Raw genomic sequence first — 14,657 nt, 5'->3', positions numbered from 1 at the left:
AGTCACAGATCCTGGAGTCTCCTCCCTAGGAATGGAATCCCACTGACCCCTGGGTTCATTCCTGTGGTGCAGCAGCTGGCAGGTATCCTCTGGACAAGAACAGCGTGGGGGGAAGCCACACAGAGCACCCCCACACCACCACGCAAGGATCGCCTTTCCTGAACTAGAACACAGGTCTGTGAGAGCCACGTCCACACCTCTGCACAGCTGCTCAAATCCAGAATAAAATGCACAACACAACAAGCTCATCAAAGTTTACAGAACTTAAATATTTATTTTTAAACCATTTAAAACCCCCCAAAACATTGAAATAAGCTTCATCTATAAACAGATTTACAAGACTAACAACTACAGAAGCTAGAGAAGCACTACAATTTGTTTCTGTGATGCAGTTATTTTGTAAAGCTTCAGATCAACTGTATTTACAACTTTTGCTGCTTTTACATTTATAAAAATATTTATTTAATCCATAACATTATTGTTTTCAAAAACTATTTCCAGACTTTTTTTCTCAGATATAAATTCTAATTGAATTTCAGTTATATAGCAGATGAAAGTTTTAAACAGAAACATTTCTTTTAAAATTAAAACAAGGAGTTAAAAGTAATTTTTTTACAGTGTAGGCACCATTGAAAATAATTGTCCTTGGCATATCTAACCACCATCTCTCACGAGTGTCCTTTATATAAAAATGATGTAATGGCAACATTTGACTGAAAATGCAGTATTTACTTGCACACCATTACTTTTTCAATATTTGGCAGATATATTTCAGATTCTTTAAAATTACTTTTGTGCAAAAACAAAATGTGCAGGTCTGAACCATAAAATAAACACACCCAGCCTTTATCAAAAATAAATTTACACCAACAGTTCCACAGCTAAGTACTGAAAAACAATCCCAGTTCAAAACTTCAGCATAATATACATACTGGGTTGAAAAAGGGAAAAAAAAACAACAAAAAAAACCAACAGAAGAGATTACCCATCTAGCAGTACCATAAATATATAACTGAAAGCAACTTTATAGTCTTACCTACTTTTTATGAAAAAAAATCACTCCGTACTGCACAGTACTACCTTTTTGTGAAAGAATATCTATAACTCAGTTATTTGCATATTAACTGGTAAATACATATTTAAAATACACTTTCAGAAAATTATAAACAAATTATGTTGATGTACTGCATTTAATGTATTTAAGAACAAAAAAAAAAAAATGTGTATAAATATCTTACAGGAGAAACAACACCACCACACAGAACGCTGGTGTTACACTGATACCTGCGTGTGAGGTATGTAACATGCGACGCTCGGCTTCTCTGGCTCCCTTCCACCCAGGCATGTGTACTCAGAGGAAAAAAATTAAATTAAGTTAAACTGGACTTCAGGTTTTGTCCATTATTGCCAAAAGCCCCACCCCCTCAACTGTATTGCTCTAAATTTTCCTACCATGATGATATAAGACTGAATTACTACTTCAAAACCTGTTCTAAAAGGTAATACACATACTGTACATCAGGATAGACCTGTTGCTACATATCACCTGCAAACTATTGACATATTGCTCTCAAATATATTTAATCATAGAGCTGCCTAAAATACTGTACCAATTCAGAATTAAAATAGATACTGTTGCAGGTTTGTTTCTCAGGGCACGATAACTATATGCTGGTTGAAGCAGGTGCTACAGCAATACCCTTGCCACTACATTACATGTTTTGAATACGCTTGTGAAAAAGCTATTTTCTCTGAAGCTTGTTAGTGATTTACAAAAGTTTAACTCATGAATATAAAAGACCTGTACAACCCCATGTACAGGAACAAAACAGCATCAAAACATACTGTACTTGCACATTCTATTAACTAAAGTAATGGTTATTTCTAAAAGCAAAACTGCACCTCAACATTTATCAGATTAAACAGGTGAAACTACAATATTAAAAGTTGTTCTTTACAAAATAATTTCCTGAAAATATAAAACCATGTGCACTGCCACAAAATAGTTGAGTAGGTTCTTTCAAATCCTCAATCACCATCAATATGTTGCAAAGATCCAAAAGGCACAAGGAGCTCATGAGCTAAGCACTGCCAAGCTTGAAGTAGTTTTGGTGGGTTTCACTGGGTCCATATGAAACAGCAGTCAATTGTGTGAAGTTTCTTAGGATGAGTCATTAACAGAAAATCTACAGATAAAAAATGCAAGTAAAATTTTTTTAATTGTGTTGTTTCAGCTAGGCAAACAGCACATAATTATTTTTGCATCATTAAACTAGTACATGTCTTCATCTAACCGGTTCAGAGGAAAAAAACCACCAGAAGTGACATTCTCAAGAAAATATTCCTAAAAAAGGTAAGACAAAGATTCTCTGTCTCCCTTACTGGCTGTAAATATGCTTACAACAAAACTGCAGCCTAAATTAAAGAAAGTAAGACACAAAAAGTAAAGTTCCAGCACTAGAAGACCAGACATAGTAATTGTTACTATTAGTTTTAGTCTCAAAAGGAAGTGTTAGCTATAACTACCAAAGATAAAAGCACTGGACATGGCAGTTTTTTCCCTTATCACTAAACTACTTACTTCTGAAATTTCTCCATAAGCTTCTTCACCATCTTATCTGTGATCCCTGGACACGTTGCTTCTGCCATATTGATGCTTTTCTCAAGTTCCTCAATTGCTTTCTTTCTGTTAGCATTATTTGTGTCCTGCTGCTTGAGCTGAAGAGCAAAACAAAACAGTTAAAACTTATTAAAGTTATTAGACATGTGGCTAATGCTTTCAAAGAAGTTTTTAAAGCCAAAACTTACCTCAGCAAACACAGGGGTGATTATCATAGTTAAACAACTCAGGGTTTTAACAAGATCCTGATCCTAGAAGTTAACAAATAAGGATTACATTAGCATATTCCCATACAACATACACACTTGCCTTTGACACAGCATGTGCGATTTTGGAAGTTCAGTTAAATTTTAAGAAGTGCTTAAAATATGTTACAAAACAACAAAGGTACAGTACATCAACAAACCATATGGGATGTTGAAATAGATGCCTGATGACACATCTCAAACAATGTCATACAGGGTCAGGAAAACAGTTCAGTTTTCCCTCCCTAATATTTTAAGTCTTTAAAATTCCCACCTCTATGAACAGATATCAATCAAGTAAATCTGCATTATGCTCTGCATTTGGGCCTGACATGGGCATAGGAAATATTGCCAACAAGCATCAATCATCTCTTGAACTACAAAAAAATAGTCAGTTCCTATGAAAAGTGAATATAGTAAATTTTATCACCATCTTCCTTAAACTGGCTTCAGAACCAGCAGTTAGAAAGAAGAACCCTTCAGTCTGTACATACCGTCCCATTCTGCAGCTTCTTTGCATCTGGCTTCTTCCGAACTGTGGTAAAGCTCCACTCAGGGTGAGAGTTATTTTCTTTGTTACTGGACTCCCTGAAGAAAAAAGACACCATGTACATAACACTAGTCACAACATAACACCAAGCAAACACAGGTAACCCAAATACATAACAAATCTATACAGATTAGTTCCATGTTCCTTAAAATAAGAAGCAAAACATGGATTTAAACATTAGTTGAACTTTAAAAGAGGCTGGATAAATTGAAATGTGATCAAAGCAAGGAGAAGATGTTATCTACCCACAAAGCTTACCTTCCCCCATGGCATCCCATTTAAAACAGTTATCTGATATCCAGAAAAGCAAGAGACTTACAGAGAGCATGTTGTTCCACTGGCATTGTGCAAACTTCTTCATGCACCTCAACCTTGCTCTGTAATATCCCTAATTGTGATTCACTGGTTTTGGTACAACCACTAGCCTCAGACTAGGAAATACATAGCACTTAAACAGAACTGTGAGTTCAGAGAGAGAAAGTTTAAAGAGACAATGAGCAAGCAGCTTGACTTATGCATTAGTCTTTAGGCTCATACAGGGGGTTTCTTGAAAGAAGCCAAGGAAAAACAAATGGAACAAAGACAGGTGTACAGAAATGGAGTAAGTTACACAGAGAAGCTGCAGCAAACTTACTTTTGTAACATTATCTAAATAAATTAAAAAAAACAAAACGAAAGAGACTAAACCGAAAATAAACTTACGAATCTGAACCATCGGAATCACTTTCATCACTACTATGTCCCTCTGCTTTCCACCTCTTAAACCTATCAATCAGTTCTGTCAGATAGGAAGTCTTCTTGGCATTTTTCATAATGAACTTGTGCTTCAGAAGTTCTTTTGCAGTGGGGCGCTGTAAGAAACACTTTAAATATTTAATGTTATGCTAACATTTCATGATTTTAAATGTTAATAGGGGAGATTTAATAAGACAACGGACTTCTAGAGCTAACTTTTGTAGCATCAGGAAATTAGTGAAACAGGAAGTCAAGAAAAGCCAGTAATCCACATTTACGAGCACTCTAAAAATACGATCAAGTCACCCACAGACTACACAGCTTATCCTTCTACGTTAAAAGGTCACACCCAGGAAAATGACTAATCAAAATTCTCCAATGCAACATTTCCTTGTAAGCTGAATTCAGACAGCAAAAGTTGTGCTGGAGAAAAGGATCTAAGATGATTCTCTCCTCTGTTAAAGCTTCTCTTCTGACATTATCCTAGGTTTCAGTGCATTTGAGGAATCTGTCTCTGCCACTGTAATTTCTTTCAGCATTCTCCCTCCTCCTTTGAGTATTTTAAACAAAAGAGACTAGGATGGAGGCAGAGCTATTAAAAAGCACCACTAGCATTTACAAGTATTGTCTCTAAAATTATTTCAATCAACAACGATGCCCAACACCATCAAAATACTCTGCAAGCACGAGAGAGTAGAAAACAAACCCGAAACAGCTGTATACACACACACATAGGTCTACTCACAAATGTTGGGTCCTTATTCAGACATGCATCAATGAATTCTTTAAAAGGTTTGCTGAATTCCCCTAATAAAGTTGGAGGATTGTTTTTCGGAATGAGAAACAGAACTCTCATTGGATGCATATCAGAGTTGGGAGGCTCCCCCTTGGCCAGTTCAATTGCTGTGATTCCCAATGACCAGATGTCAGCCTGAAAAAAGGGAAAAGGACATTTAGTACAAAATTAAGGGCTAATATGACTAAGTATTTAATAACTGAAATCTTCACATATACTGCATTTTTATAATAAAACTTATTTTGCTCTAAGTAGATAGTGCAAATATTCCTTTATAATACTTTGGGAATACTAGATTCCCAAAGACCTGGCTGACTTAATCAGTCTTTAATGACAAACAACTACATCATCACTCTTGTTGCAGTCATTGTTCTGAAACTGTCTGCAAGTTAAATGGGCACCTAAATTCACATGCATTTGGAAAAAGCTTCAGAAACATTGATCTTCCTTTGACTTTTTTCTATATGTTCACTACAAACTGAAATGAATTTCCAGTGCCTAATTCAGAGTTTGTTTAGGTACCAAAACTGCATGGTGATGTCACTTTTTAAACTGAAGATGCTCTGAGGTACCCAACCTTGTTTGACAGCTTGCTGTAAGGGAACAAGGCAGAAAACTGAATCAACTCCAGCAGGCAATCACTTAACTTCTTCTCTAACAGACTGCTTGATGAATTTAGCTGGAGAATTATTGACTAGTTAGACTTGAAACACACCAAGTTCACAGTGTAAATTTCTGAAGAATAATGAAGTACTATTTATTTTAGCTAAAAGTAAGCATTACAAACAAATTCTGTATTTGTATCAAATAGCTGTATTTCTTATCAAATAATTAAACTAGCTCATAGTTTAGTACTGAAATAACATAACCATAACCAACAACTGTGATTGGAGCAAAGCGTTTTTACAAGAGATGGGGCTTGTAACTCTCTGGCACTACAAAAATTGTATTAATTTCTGTTTTGTTTTCCACCATTTCAGAGCAGGGAGAGAAGAAAGGTTAAAATTCAGTCCAGATACCAAAACACTCATCGGTATTAGTCTAGAAATTGAAGTGTATCCTGTCCAAACCCTTCATCTGTGCTAGCAAAGGCTTGTATCCCCTGTGCTTTCCCACCAGACTTTTGGCATGGCAAGAAAAGGGGGAGGACACTGCTCTTGCAACATACTGAAGAGATACGGAAGGCAAAAGATTAGGTTGCTGGGAAAATATAAATAAAGGGGTGGTAAAGCTGATCTATGCACAGGGCAAGCAGAAGAGGAATTATTCCAATTTTGACTGGCCAAACACACACTTTTACAGCAGGGTAGAGTGCTTTTCCAAAACGCCCTAGGGAGCACAATACAGTTGCACCACTGAAACACATAACAGGAGAACTACAACTTTCTTATCAGCAAGAACCCTTGAGGCAAGTACACAAATTCCTTCAAGTCTGAATGATCCTGGGAAAGTCTCCTGGAGTGTGAATATTTTCAGGACACCTCAGATAGTCTTTTCTTTATGTGCACATCACAAGTACAGTTTTATGTTTACTGTTTGAGAAAAAAACCAGCATGACAATGTTACTTTGCACATCCCAGGATTATTAGATTTCTTGCTCCTATTTAAAGTTGTATCTACAGAATGGCAAGTCCAATGCCAGCACTAAAACATGCTGCCATTTCCCTAACCATGCACTCTAGGTCATCTTGTGGGTTTACACACAGGAGAAGAGGGGACTGTCCCCTCGTTATTGTCATTTCTGGCATCAGTCCTCAATCCTCAGAAACACATAAGAGTAGCTCTGCTTTTCTACTGCTAGTTCACATGGGGAAACTCTCCTTTGCAATTAGTCATCCATCAACAGCTCCCATGACAAAGAAATGCACAAGGTGACATAATGGTACCACAGCTACCAGGTCACTTTTACCTTTCTCACATCAGTGACCTGTGCTAAAATTTTCCACACTACACAGATCCTCAGAAATACCATTAAAGAAATTATATCCAGAGCTGTGTATAAAAATCTAAGAGAGTAAAATTTTAGCCACCATCCTGGCTTTAAATAAACTACCAAGTTTTGGTGGTATTCTACTCTGTGAGTACTTTATTACTGTTTGAATTAAATGAGAAACATTGAATTGAAACCAAACCAACCACCCCTCAACACTGAAAGCATAGTGGGAGTTGCTCTGAAAGAGACGTGACAGCGTCAGTTTACTTGGTGACTTTGCACATGTCCTGCAGGGGAGGACAATGACATGTAATTACAGTATAAAAACAATTTAATCCTACTATTAACTTTAGTATTTGAAACCCTGTAATTTGAAATCTATTTTTTTCTCCACACTGATAAGAGCTAAAAGCAAAAAAATCAAAGTAGATGCTGTTGGATCATCGGATACAAAAAAAAGGTGTTCCACTCTCATACTTACTTTTGAATCATATGCTGACTGCTGAATAACTTCAGGGGCCATCCAAAATGGGGTTCCAACAAAGGTGTTCCTCTTAATTTGTGTGTCTGTCAGCTGCCCAGCAACTCCAAAATCAGCAAGCTTAACATCGCCTTGTTCTGATAACAAGACATTGGCAGCTGCCAAGGAGAAATAACATAATATCTAAATTAGAATACTGCTCTTACAGTTTTTAAAGCCTTTAAAAAAGTAACATTTGAAGTATTACACACCTTTTATATCCCTGTGAATCTTCTTCTCTGAGTGTAGGTAGTCGAGACCTTTCAAGATCTCCTTTAGCATGGTAGCAATCTGGAACTCATCAAAAGGGCCAGCACGCAGCTTTAGAGAAAAGACACATTAAAATAATTTTAGCCTTTTATCTAATTTTTGCCTTGTTATTGGTTAAATTAAATCTTGATCTTGAAAGATTTTTTTAAAAATAGAGAACTAACAGAATTCATGAAATATGCAATTACTTATGTCAACACTCTAGTAGAATGGAATGATCACACAAATGATCATCGTCAAAGTATCCTGTTGATAGGTAATACATTGAAAATGCTTTTCCTCCTCTAACATACACTGTCTGTGCTCCCCTCAGAATGCAAAGCACATGAAAAGCAAGAACTGAATTTCCACAGTTACATTTCCCTACAGACAACGAACACACCAATCTGAATTTTGCAATTTAGATTAAGTAAATTAAGTAACCTGGCCTATTTCAAAACAGATTAATCTATTATTGACTGTGAGTTTTAAATTTAATGATGCAGTTTTTACTTGTTCCAGCATTTTTGATTCCATGCTTGCTTTTGCATGAGGAACATAACATGCTACTATAAAGCTCCTAGTAGTGAGTAAGTGTAAACTTTGCACATTAGAAAGCTATGTGAGTAAAACAGAAGCAATTAAGGTGGGTGGTTCTGCTAATAAAAAATACCAACAACACAGCAATGAAATTATGGTAAGGCAAAGTGAGGCAAAACAAATTTTATTCTTCTAAAGGTTCAGTGATTTAAACTGTCACTAGTAAAAGCTATTCCACTCTTTCTGACACTCCACAGAAAATTATCAATCACTCAGAAGTGTTAAGAGTATCTCACAGCCCCCTTCTCAAAAAGACCAGGTTCCAGCTGAGTTGATGTAATTCCATAAGGAAGTTTAAACAGATTTGTGAAGTCAAGCACATACTTCAAAACTCTCACAGAGAGGACCCCTATTAGTAAATACATAATTATCACCATCCTGTAATAGTGAAGACATGATATTTTCCCTTCAGAATCACACAAAGAAAGACTGAGCTATATTATCTTACAGGAAAGGGTGGGTCTGCAGCGTTAAAGCTGAGGCAGAGCTGTACTGAAACTAAGGGGAAACCACAGCCACACACAGTGGACTGTGCTCGTGCACTCTCCAAGCTACACCCTCCATGAATGCCACACTATCTGAAGTAAAAGGCACTTTCATGCTTAACCAAAAATACCTGAAAATGGAAAACCCAACACCTTTTAACCAGTTAAAATTAACTGTATCCATGGACACAAGCTGTATTCATTCCTGAGACCCAAACCTAAATAAAACAGTTTTTACTTAAGTGTTATGAATTCTACTGGGAGGAGGTGAGAAGGGATGGACAGAGGATCCCAAAGCCACAAACCCACCACATACAGCAAGAAGAGTACTTCTCATACTAGAAAAACACTGCCTTACATTTGACTGAGAACAAATAGGTTCTTCCTAAAGCTTAGAGACGAGGAGTAAAATTAAAAAATTAACATGAATTCAGTGTAACAGAACTACTTCTGGAGCATTACAGTGTAGCAGTGATATAATAGCAGCTGCCTCCAAGTACTTGATTTTTATAAAGTGCTATAAGAGCAGAATGAAATAAAGTTCACTGGTACTTATAATCCATAATCATATACTCACAAGATCCAGAGCTGACCCTCCACCCAAGTACTCCATTATTATCCATAGTTTTGTGCCCTGTAAAGGAAGGCATGAGTTGTTAGAAGTCCAAGGCTGCCATAAAAAAAATTATATTTATTTCAATAGACTACCAGTACACTGTTAAAAGGCAAATGCAGAGTCCCATTAAGCACCAAGTCACATGCACCAAGTCTACTTCTTGTAGAATGATCACAGAGCTCCTGTGAAGTCTAAAACATTAATTTGTAAGTCTGACTTCTGTATTTAAAAAAACAACGAAAAGCCCCATCAGCACTAATCTGCTAACTAGTATCTAAAAATGATTTCACATAAAGGAATGGAACTTAGAGGAAAAAGTGCTTAGGTAGTGGTTTAAGTTTAAACTCAGTGTTTTAACGTAAGGTTGGGATTCTTAAAAAAGGCTGTCTTTGCATTAGAATTATCAATTCCAGTCATTTGTGATACAGAAACATTACAATTTAAGTGGGAAAGTTTATTTTAACACCACCACACATCTCATCTGAGGAAAATACTCAAAACTTAAGATTACTTTTGAGCAGGAGTGTGAGCGTGAACCTGTTTAAAGGCAACAGAAATTTAAAGCCTAATGGAGGCAGCTGCAAGGTGCCTTCACTTTGTGGAGATGTCTCAACCACTAGAACTGGCAAATTCTTCTAACACTGATTTCTAGATGCTGACTTTGCCCTTGGCACGTTGCTGAGAAAGGTGACTGGTTCCTATGAACAAAACTGGAAAGATTTGGTAGCAGATCTACAGACTGTGTGTTTCAAAACTGAGAGAATCTGTTACTTGCCACAGTCCCCTCACATTTCAGGAAAAACTCAAATATGAATCTATGGGCTACTATTCCCAGAAATTCTGTGAAAAAATACATTTATTTAAAATAAAAACTAGTTATTAAAAATACTCAACTGAACCAGAGCTGGTGAAGTACCACACACACTGTGTAAGTCTCTGGCAAATATTTACTAGTGCTAGTTCCTTATAACAGAGCACAAACCCAGGGCAGGAGAACTCTTTAAAGCCTCTTGCATTCTCCATCGTATGTTTTCCCACCCTATGGCTTGTCCAGGGATGGAAATGTAAAGAAAACTCAACGAGCAAATAAAGGCGCAGTTTCTGAAAGCACCACATCCAATTATCTTAACAAAGTGTGCTCTATTAGATCTATACTGAATTTAAAAAACACACCATTTATGAGAGTCTATTCCAATATTATGATCTCAGCAGGGAAGGGCTGGCTAATTTTAGCAGTTTTTATAAAGCCTGACTTTGTCAGCTCAGAAGACCTGCAAGGAACTCCTGTTCAAGGCAAACATTGTGGTTACCAGACATGTTTGGAGGATTTGACTATTACTTGAAAACAGTACAAGGTGAAAATGAGTAAGTCCTGTGTTTCTCAAATAATGTCTCAAAGAAATTGCTACTATCCACTGTAACCGGGTGTGGATATTTTCTAGCCAGGCATGAACAACCTTTTTCCTAGCTATTTTTGGTCAGCCAAGTATAAATAGGCAATATAGAACAACCAGTATCTCTAAATTGTCTCAAAGTTTTGCTGCACAAAGTGCTATACAATTCTGATGGAAGTCTCTGGATGCTACTTTTAAGATTTTTCCATATTCAAACCTGAAAGGCTGAGAATAACTTCAGGTTTGTTTTAATTGCAAAAGAAAAGAGCAAGCCCAGTTGGCTGTAATAATTACAAGGATAGATATTGAAAACCTAGGTCTAAGTGGTACAAATAAGGAAAACAATAATGAAATTTCAGTCACCTGAAGCATTTTATCAAGCTTCACAAATTTGTGGAACCAGAATATGCCAGAACTAGGGTAACTTTTAATACCTTTAATCTTTTTCTTGCCTGAACTGGTAGGGTAGTAATACATTCTGACAAGCCATTGGGCTTGAGGAAAACACCCCTTTTAGCTACCTAATCTAACTTACCCTGCTGCTCTCCTGTGCATTATCACTTTCACGGGTACCCTCCACACCCAATGTTTTATTTATTGAGATGTGATGTTAATTGCAATCAAAGTGCAATATGACATGAGGAGACAAATTCAGATCCTGAGCTTCCACAAATATGAACATCTACAGACACCTACATCAGGATTTATGTTACCTTACAGCCACAAAAGTTGCATTAATACAGCTGTAAGCTTGTACAATTTTCCACACCTTCGTGAACAATGATATAAAGGTAAAACATTTTACTATTGTACACAAATGTGTTTACTAAGGTGCATTCTTTGACTATATACGTGCTTGCACATCACCTACCAGTATGTTTAGAAAACACTGTTGATCTTGCCAGATACCCAATGAAAATTTATGAAAAAAAATTACTACTATCTAAGTTTTAAAGTTAATTCAATGGGAAACTCCCATTTGAACTTCAAAATTCGAGATGTACAGGTACCCCAAGTTAAAATGACATGCCACAAAAACTGAAAAATGTCATCAACTTTAACCCAAGAACCACAGGAAGCAGATCTTGCCATCTTGTACCAATGATAAGGTTTTTAAAGACTAAAACACCTGATAACTGACAAATAACATCGCACTCCTATGAAAAATACTAAGGGACTGTCTACATTTTTAAAATCACATTTCCAAGTCAGATGTACAAGCTGTAGCTAATGAGCAGCTAGGCTGCAGAACATACGAGTAACTTACATGGCAACAGCTGAGCTGACTGAGTTACAAATTAGTAAGTCAAGTATTTGAAATAAAGACCCTCTTCCCTTCTGCCTTTCAGCAGCAGGGGCAAATGGAAGAGCATGAATGCAGCTGACAAGCCCTGAGCTCCCTGGGACTGGGCCACTCCATCCCCACAAGGCTGCCTTTGCATCCTAAACTGCAAGGAAACTGTCAAGCTGCAGAGTGTATAGAATTGACTGTACAAAAATAAAATCTCTCATCTGAAATGCTTGCAATTGGAAATCCCTCACTATTAACATCTCTTCTTTCCTGTTTTAGTCAGAAACAACTTGTAACTATCAAATATGTGATCCTGCCAAAGGGAAAACTCAAACTAACTACAAACTGATGACAAGAATGATCTGCTTACTCAAGATTGATTAAAAAACCAGAATAAGTTACAACAGAAAATGTTCATTAACAGTTCAGTTGGATGAACTGAGGCACACATAAAAAACGTGAAGCCACCGCATGGTCTCAGATGTACTTTCTTTGAAGTAAAACCTATCAAATTTAAAGATTTAAACCAGATCTAGATTACAGAACTAAGAAATACCAGTAACTGCTGTAGGTAACATGAATGCCTTTGCACTAAGGGTTTGCTTTGGTATTTAGTAACCAAAAGTCCACAAACACTTCCCCCCAAGCACCATGCACAGAACCTTTTCTTCCCCAAAAACATTACAAGTGTGAAAAGTAAACAAGAGATCATCATTAGTCTTTCAGAATTTATCCATTTAGAATAGAAATAGAAAGAACTCACACAGTGGTGAGGAGAGTACTGCAGCATTAAGATGATCTAATATTTGACAGGAGCTCTTAAAAAATAAAAAACCCTAACCAGAAGTTGATAGTTGTAAAGCACTGATAGAATAACTATACTATGCTTTCCATACCTATACTGCTACAAATAATGAAAAGACTATTTTCTTTCCCTATTCAATACATAACTTAGAAAGCTTTTTCTACCCACCACCTCACACAAAACAAAACAAAGAACAAACAAAACAAATGCTCACCAAACCAAGGTTTAATTTCTCCATTTACTGCTGCTGAAATCACTGTTTAATTCCAAAATTTCACAGAATGCTTCTTCAAGAAAATATACTTCCAAGCAAAAACACTTTCCAAGATTTACTTTGACTTGTTTGTACCTCAGGGCAAACAACTGGGCTTTTACAAGACAAAGTTGATGGATATTCAGGGGGATAATACTTAGGACTTCGCTCATCACAGAAAATAAAGGACTGTAAAAAAGACTGATCATGTCTGGATCTGCAGTACCATTTGTGCACAGCTCCAGAGGAACATTGCTGGGTAAATTCAAAGTTATCTTGACAAGAGCTGTCTTGTTCTAACATACTATGATTCAGGAAAGTAAATTCTACTATTTCTTGGAGCTTTACTACTTAGTAACAAACAAAACAAAAATCCCACTGATCGAGCCCAGTAAAGAGAAGCAAAGATGGGACATGAGTGACAATTTGTATGTTTACTTGGGTATAAAGAACACATAGTACACCCAATGCCACTATAGTTGTCTTACATACTTTGGCAATTTAAACAGGAAAAAACCCAAATCTACAAAGAACACAACTAAATAAATTCTGCTAATACTTTTATGTATCACTGAAAGATACAGCACAAGTGTGACATAGGGAACGTTTATCAGAGATCTGTCTTTAGAACATCAAAAAACTCACACCTTAATAAGCCAGAAATCCTGAGGGGGATACCAAGTAACAAAACCACTCAAACCTCCCAGAATCAATCAAAAAAATCCCCCAAACTGAAGGAAACAAACAAAAAATAAACAAACAAACCCAACAAGATCCCAAATGCAAGCAAATAACCCCCCAGACATTTAATATAGTTCTAAATATGATTAACACTTTAGCTTTTATTAAATAGTTTCAGGTTTTTTTAAAATCATCTAAAACATGTCTGCAGTGCAAAACATTTAAGCATTATTTAAGGTGATTGTACCTGGACAGTTTTGCAAGCTGAAAGGTCTTACTCAATGGTTTGGATCTCTGCAGGTTTTCATTTTTGTTTGTTTGTTTTTAAATTATGCCTTAGATAATATTTTCACACAGGGGTTACATAACTCTGCTGATGTCAGTTTTACTTTGTCTCAGGCCTACTAAGCTGCATAATTACCAACACATCTCTACACGGTGCAGGGTTTCTTTCCATATCAGGAATGGTTTTATGAAGGTATTTTTTTCTTGCCTAGAAAGGCCACAAAATTGTGCTAGGGATTGTGGAGGGAGGAGAGAAAACTGAGGTCCAAAAGCAGCGGCAATGGCAAAAGGAATCCTTTATCTCTGATCATTCCCCATTCCCCAGTAATTTTGTGCAAATCCCACCTCAAAGAGCAAGCAGCAAAAAGAGGAAAATTAAGTTAAAAGCTCTGTTCAAAGAAAAATAAAAACCTACTAAAAAAAATTGTCAAGTTGGCATGATAACTATTCCTCAAGTTTAGATGATTTTCTTAGCAGCATTCTAGCAAATCTTTGTGCAATACTATACATTACCTTTAAATATGATCCATAGTATTTTGTTACATAAGGACTATCACACTGACTTAAAACAGTTATCTCTTGCTGTATATCTTCTATTT

General features: G+C 36.5%; 1 protein-coding gene across 1 annotated transcript; it reads right to left on the bottom strand.

Annotated features, from left to right (window-relative positions):
* Positions 1 to 248: 248 nt before the first annotated feature.
* STK26 (serine/threonine protein kinase 26) lies at positions 249 to 14,651 on the bottom strand. Its single transcript, XM_017817690.1, has 10 exons — positions 14,572 to 14,651; positions 9,311 to 9,367; positions 7,612 to 7,720; positions 7,361 to 7,518; positions 4,896 to 5,081; positions 4,118 to 4,266; positions 3,360 to 3,453; positions 2,809 to 2,871; positions 2,582 to 2,718; positions 249 to 2,186 (listed from the first exon to the last, which is right to left on the bottom strand). The coding sequence occupies exons 2-10, from the start codon at positions 9,344 to 9,346 to the stop codon at positions 2,162 to 2,164; spliced, it is 957 nt and encodes a 318-aa protein (XP_017673179.1). The 5' UTR covers positions 9,347 to 9,367; positions 14,572 to 14,651; the 3' UTR covers positions 249 to 2,161.
* Between the last annotated feature and the right edge of the window lie 6 nt (positions 14,652 to 14,657).

Source organism: Lepidothrix coronata, unplaced genomic scaffold, assembly GCF_001604755.1.
Source record: "Lepidothrix coronata isolate B3197 unplaced genomic scaffold, Lepidothrix_coronata-1.0 Scaffold2, whole genome shotgun sequence".
NCBI lineage: Eukaryota > Metazoa > Chordata > Aves > Passeriformes > Pipridae > Lepidothrix > Lepidothrix coronata.
This window is presented reverse-complemented; position numbering and strand designations above follow the sequence as displayed.

Excerpts from the sequence above, each read along its gene's own strand:
- STK26 (XM_017817690.1), bottom strand. The coding sequence starts at position 9,346 with ATGGAGTACTTGGGTGGAGGGTCAGCTCTGGATCTT. Across the intron at positions 7,519-7,611 it reads GATTCACAGGGATATAAAAG|CTGCCAATGTCTTGTTATCA; the intron begins GTGTGTAATACT and ends TCTCCTTGGCAG. Across the intron at positions 2,872-3,359 it reads AGAAGCTGCAGAATGGGACG|GATCAGGATCTTGTTAAAAC; the intron begins GTATGTACAGAC and ends GTTAACTTCTAG.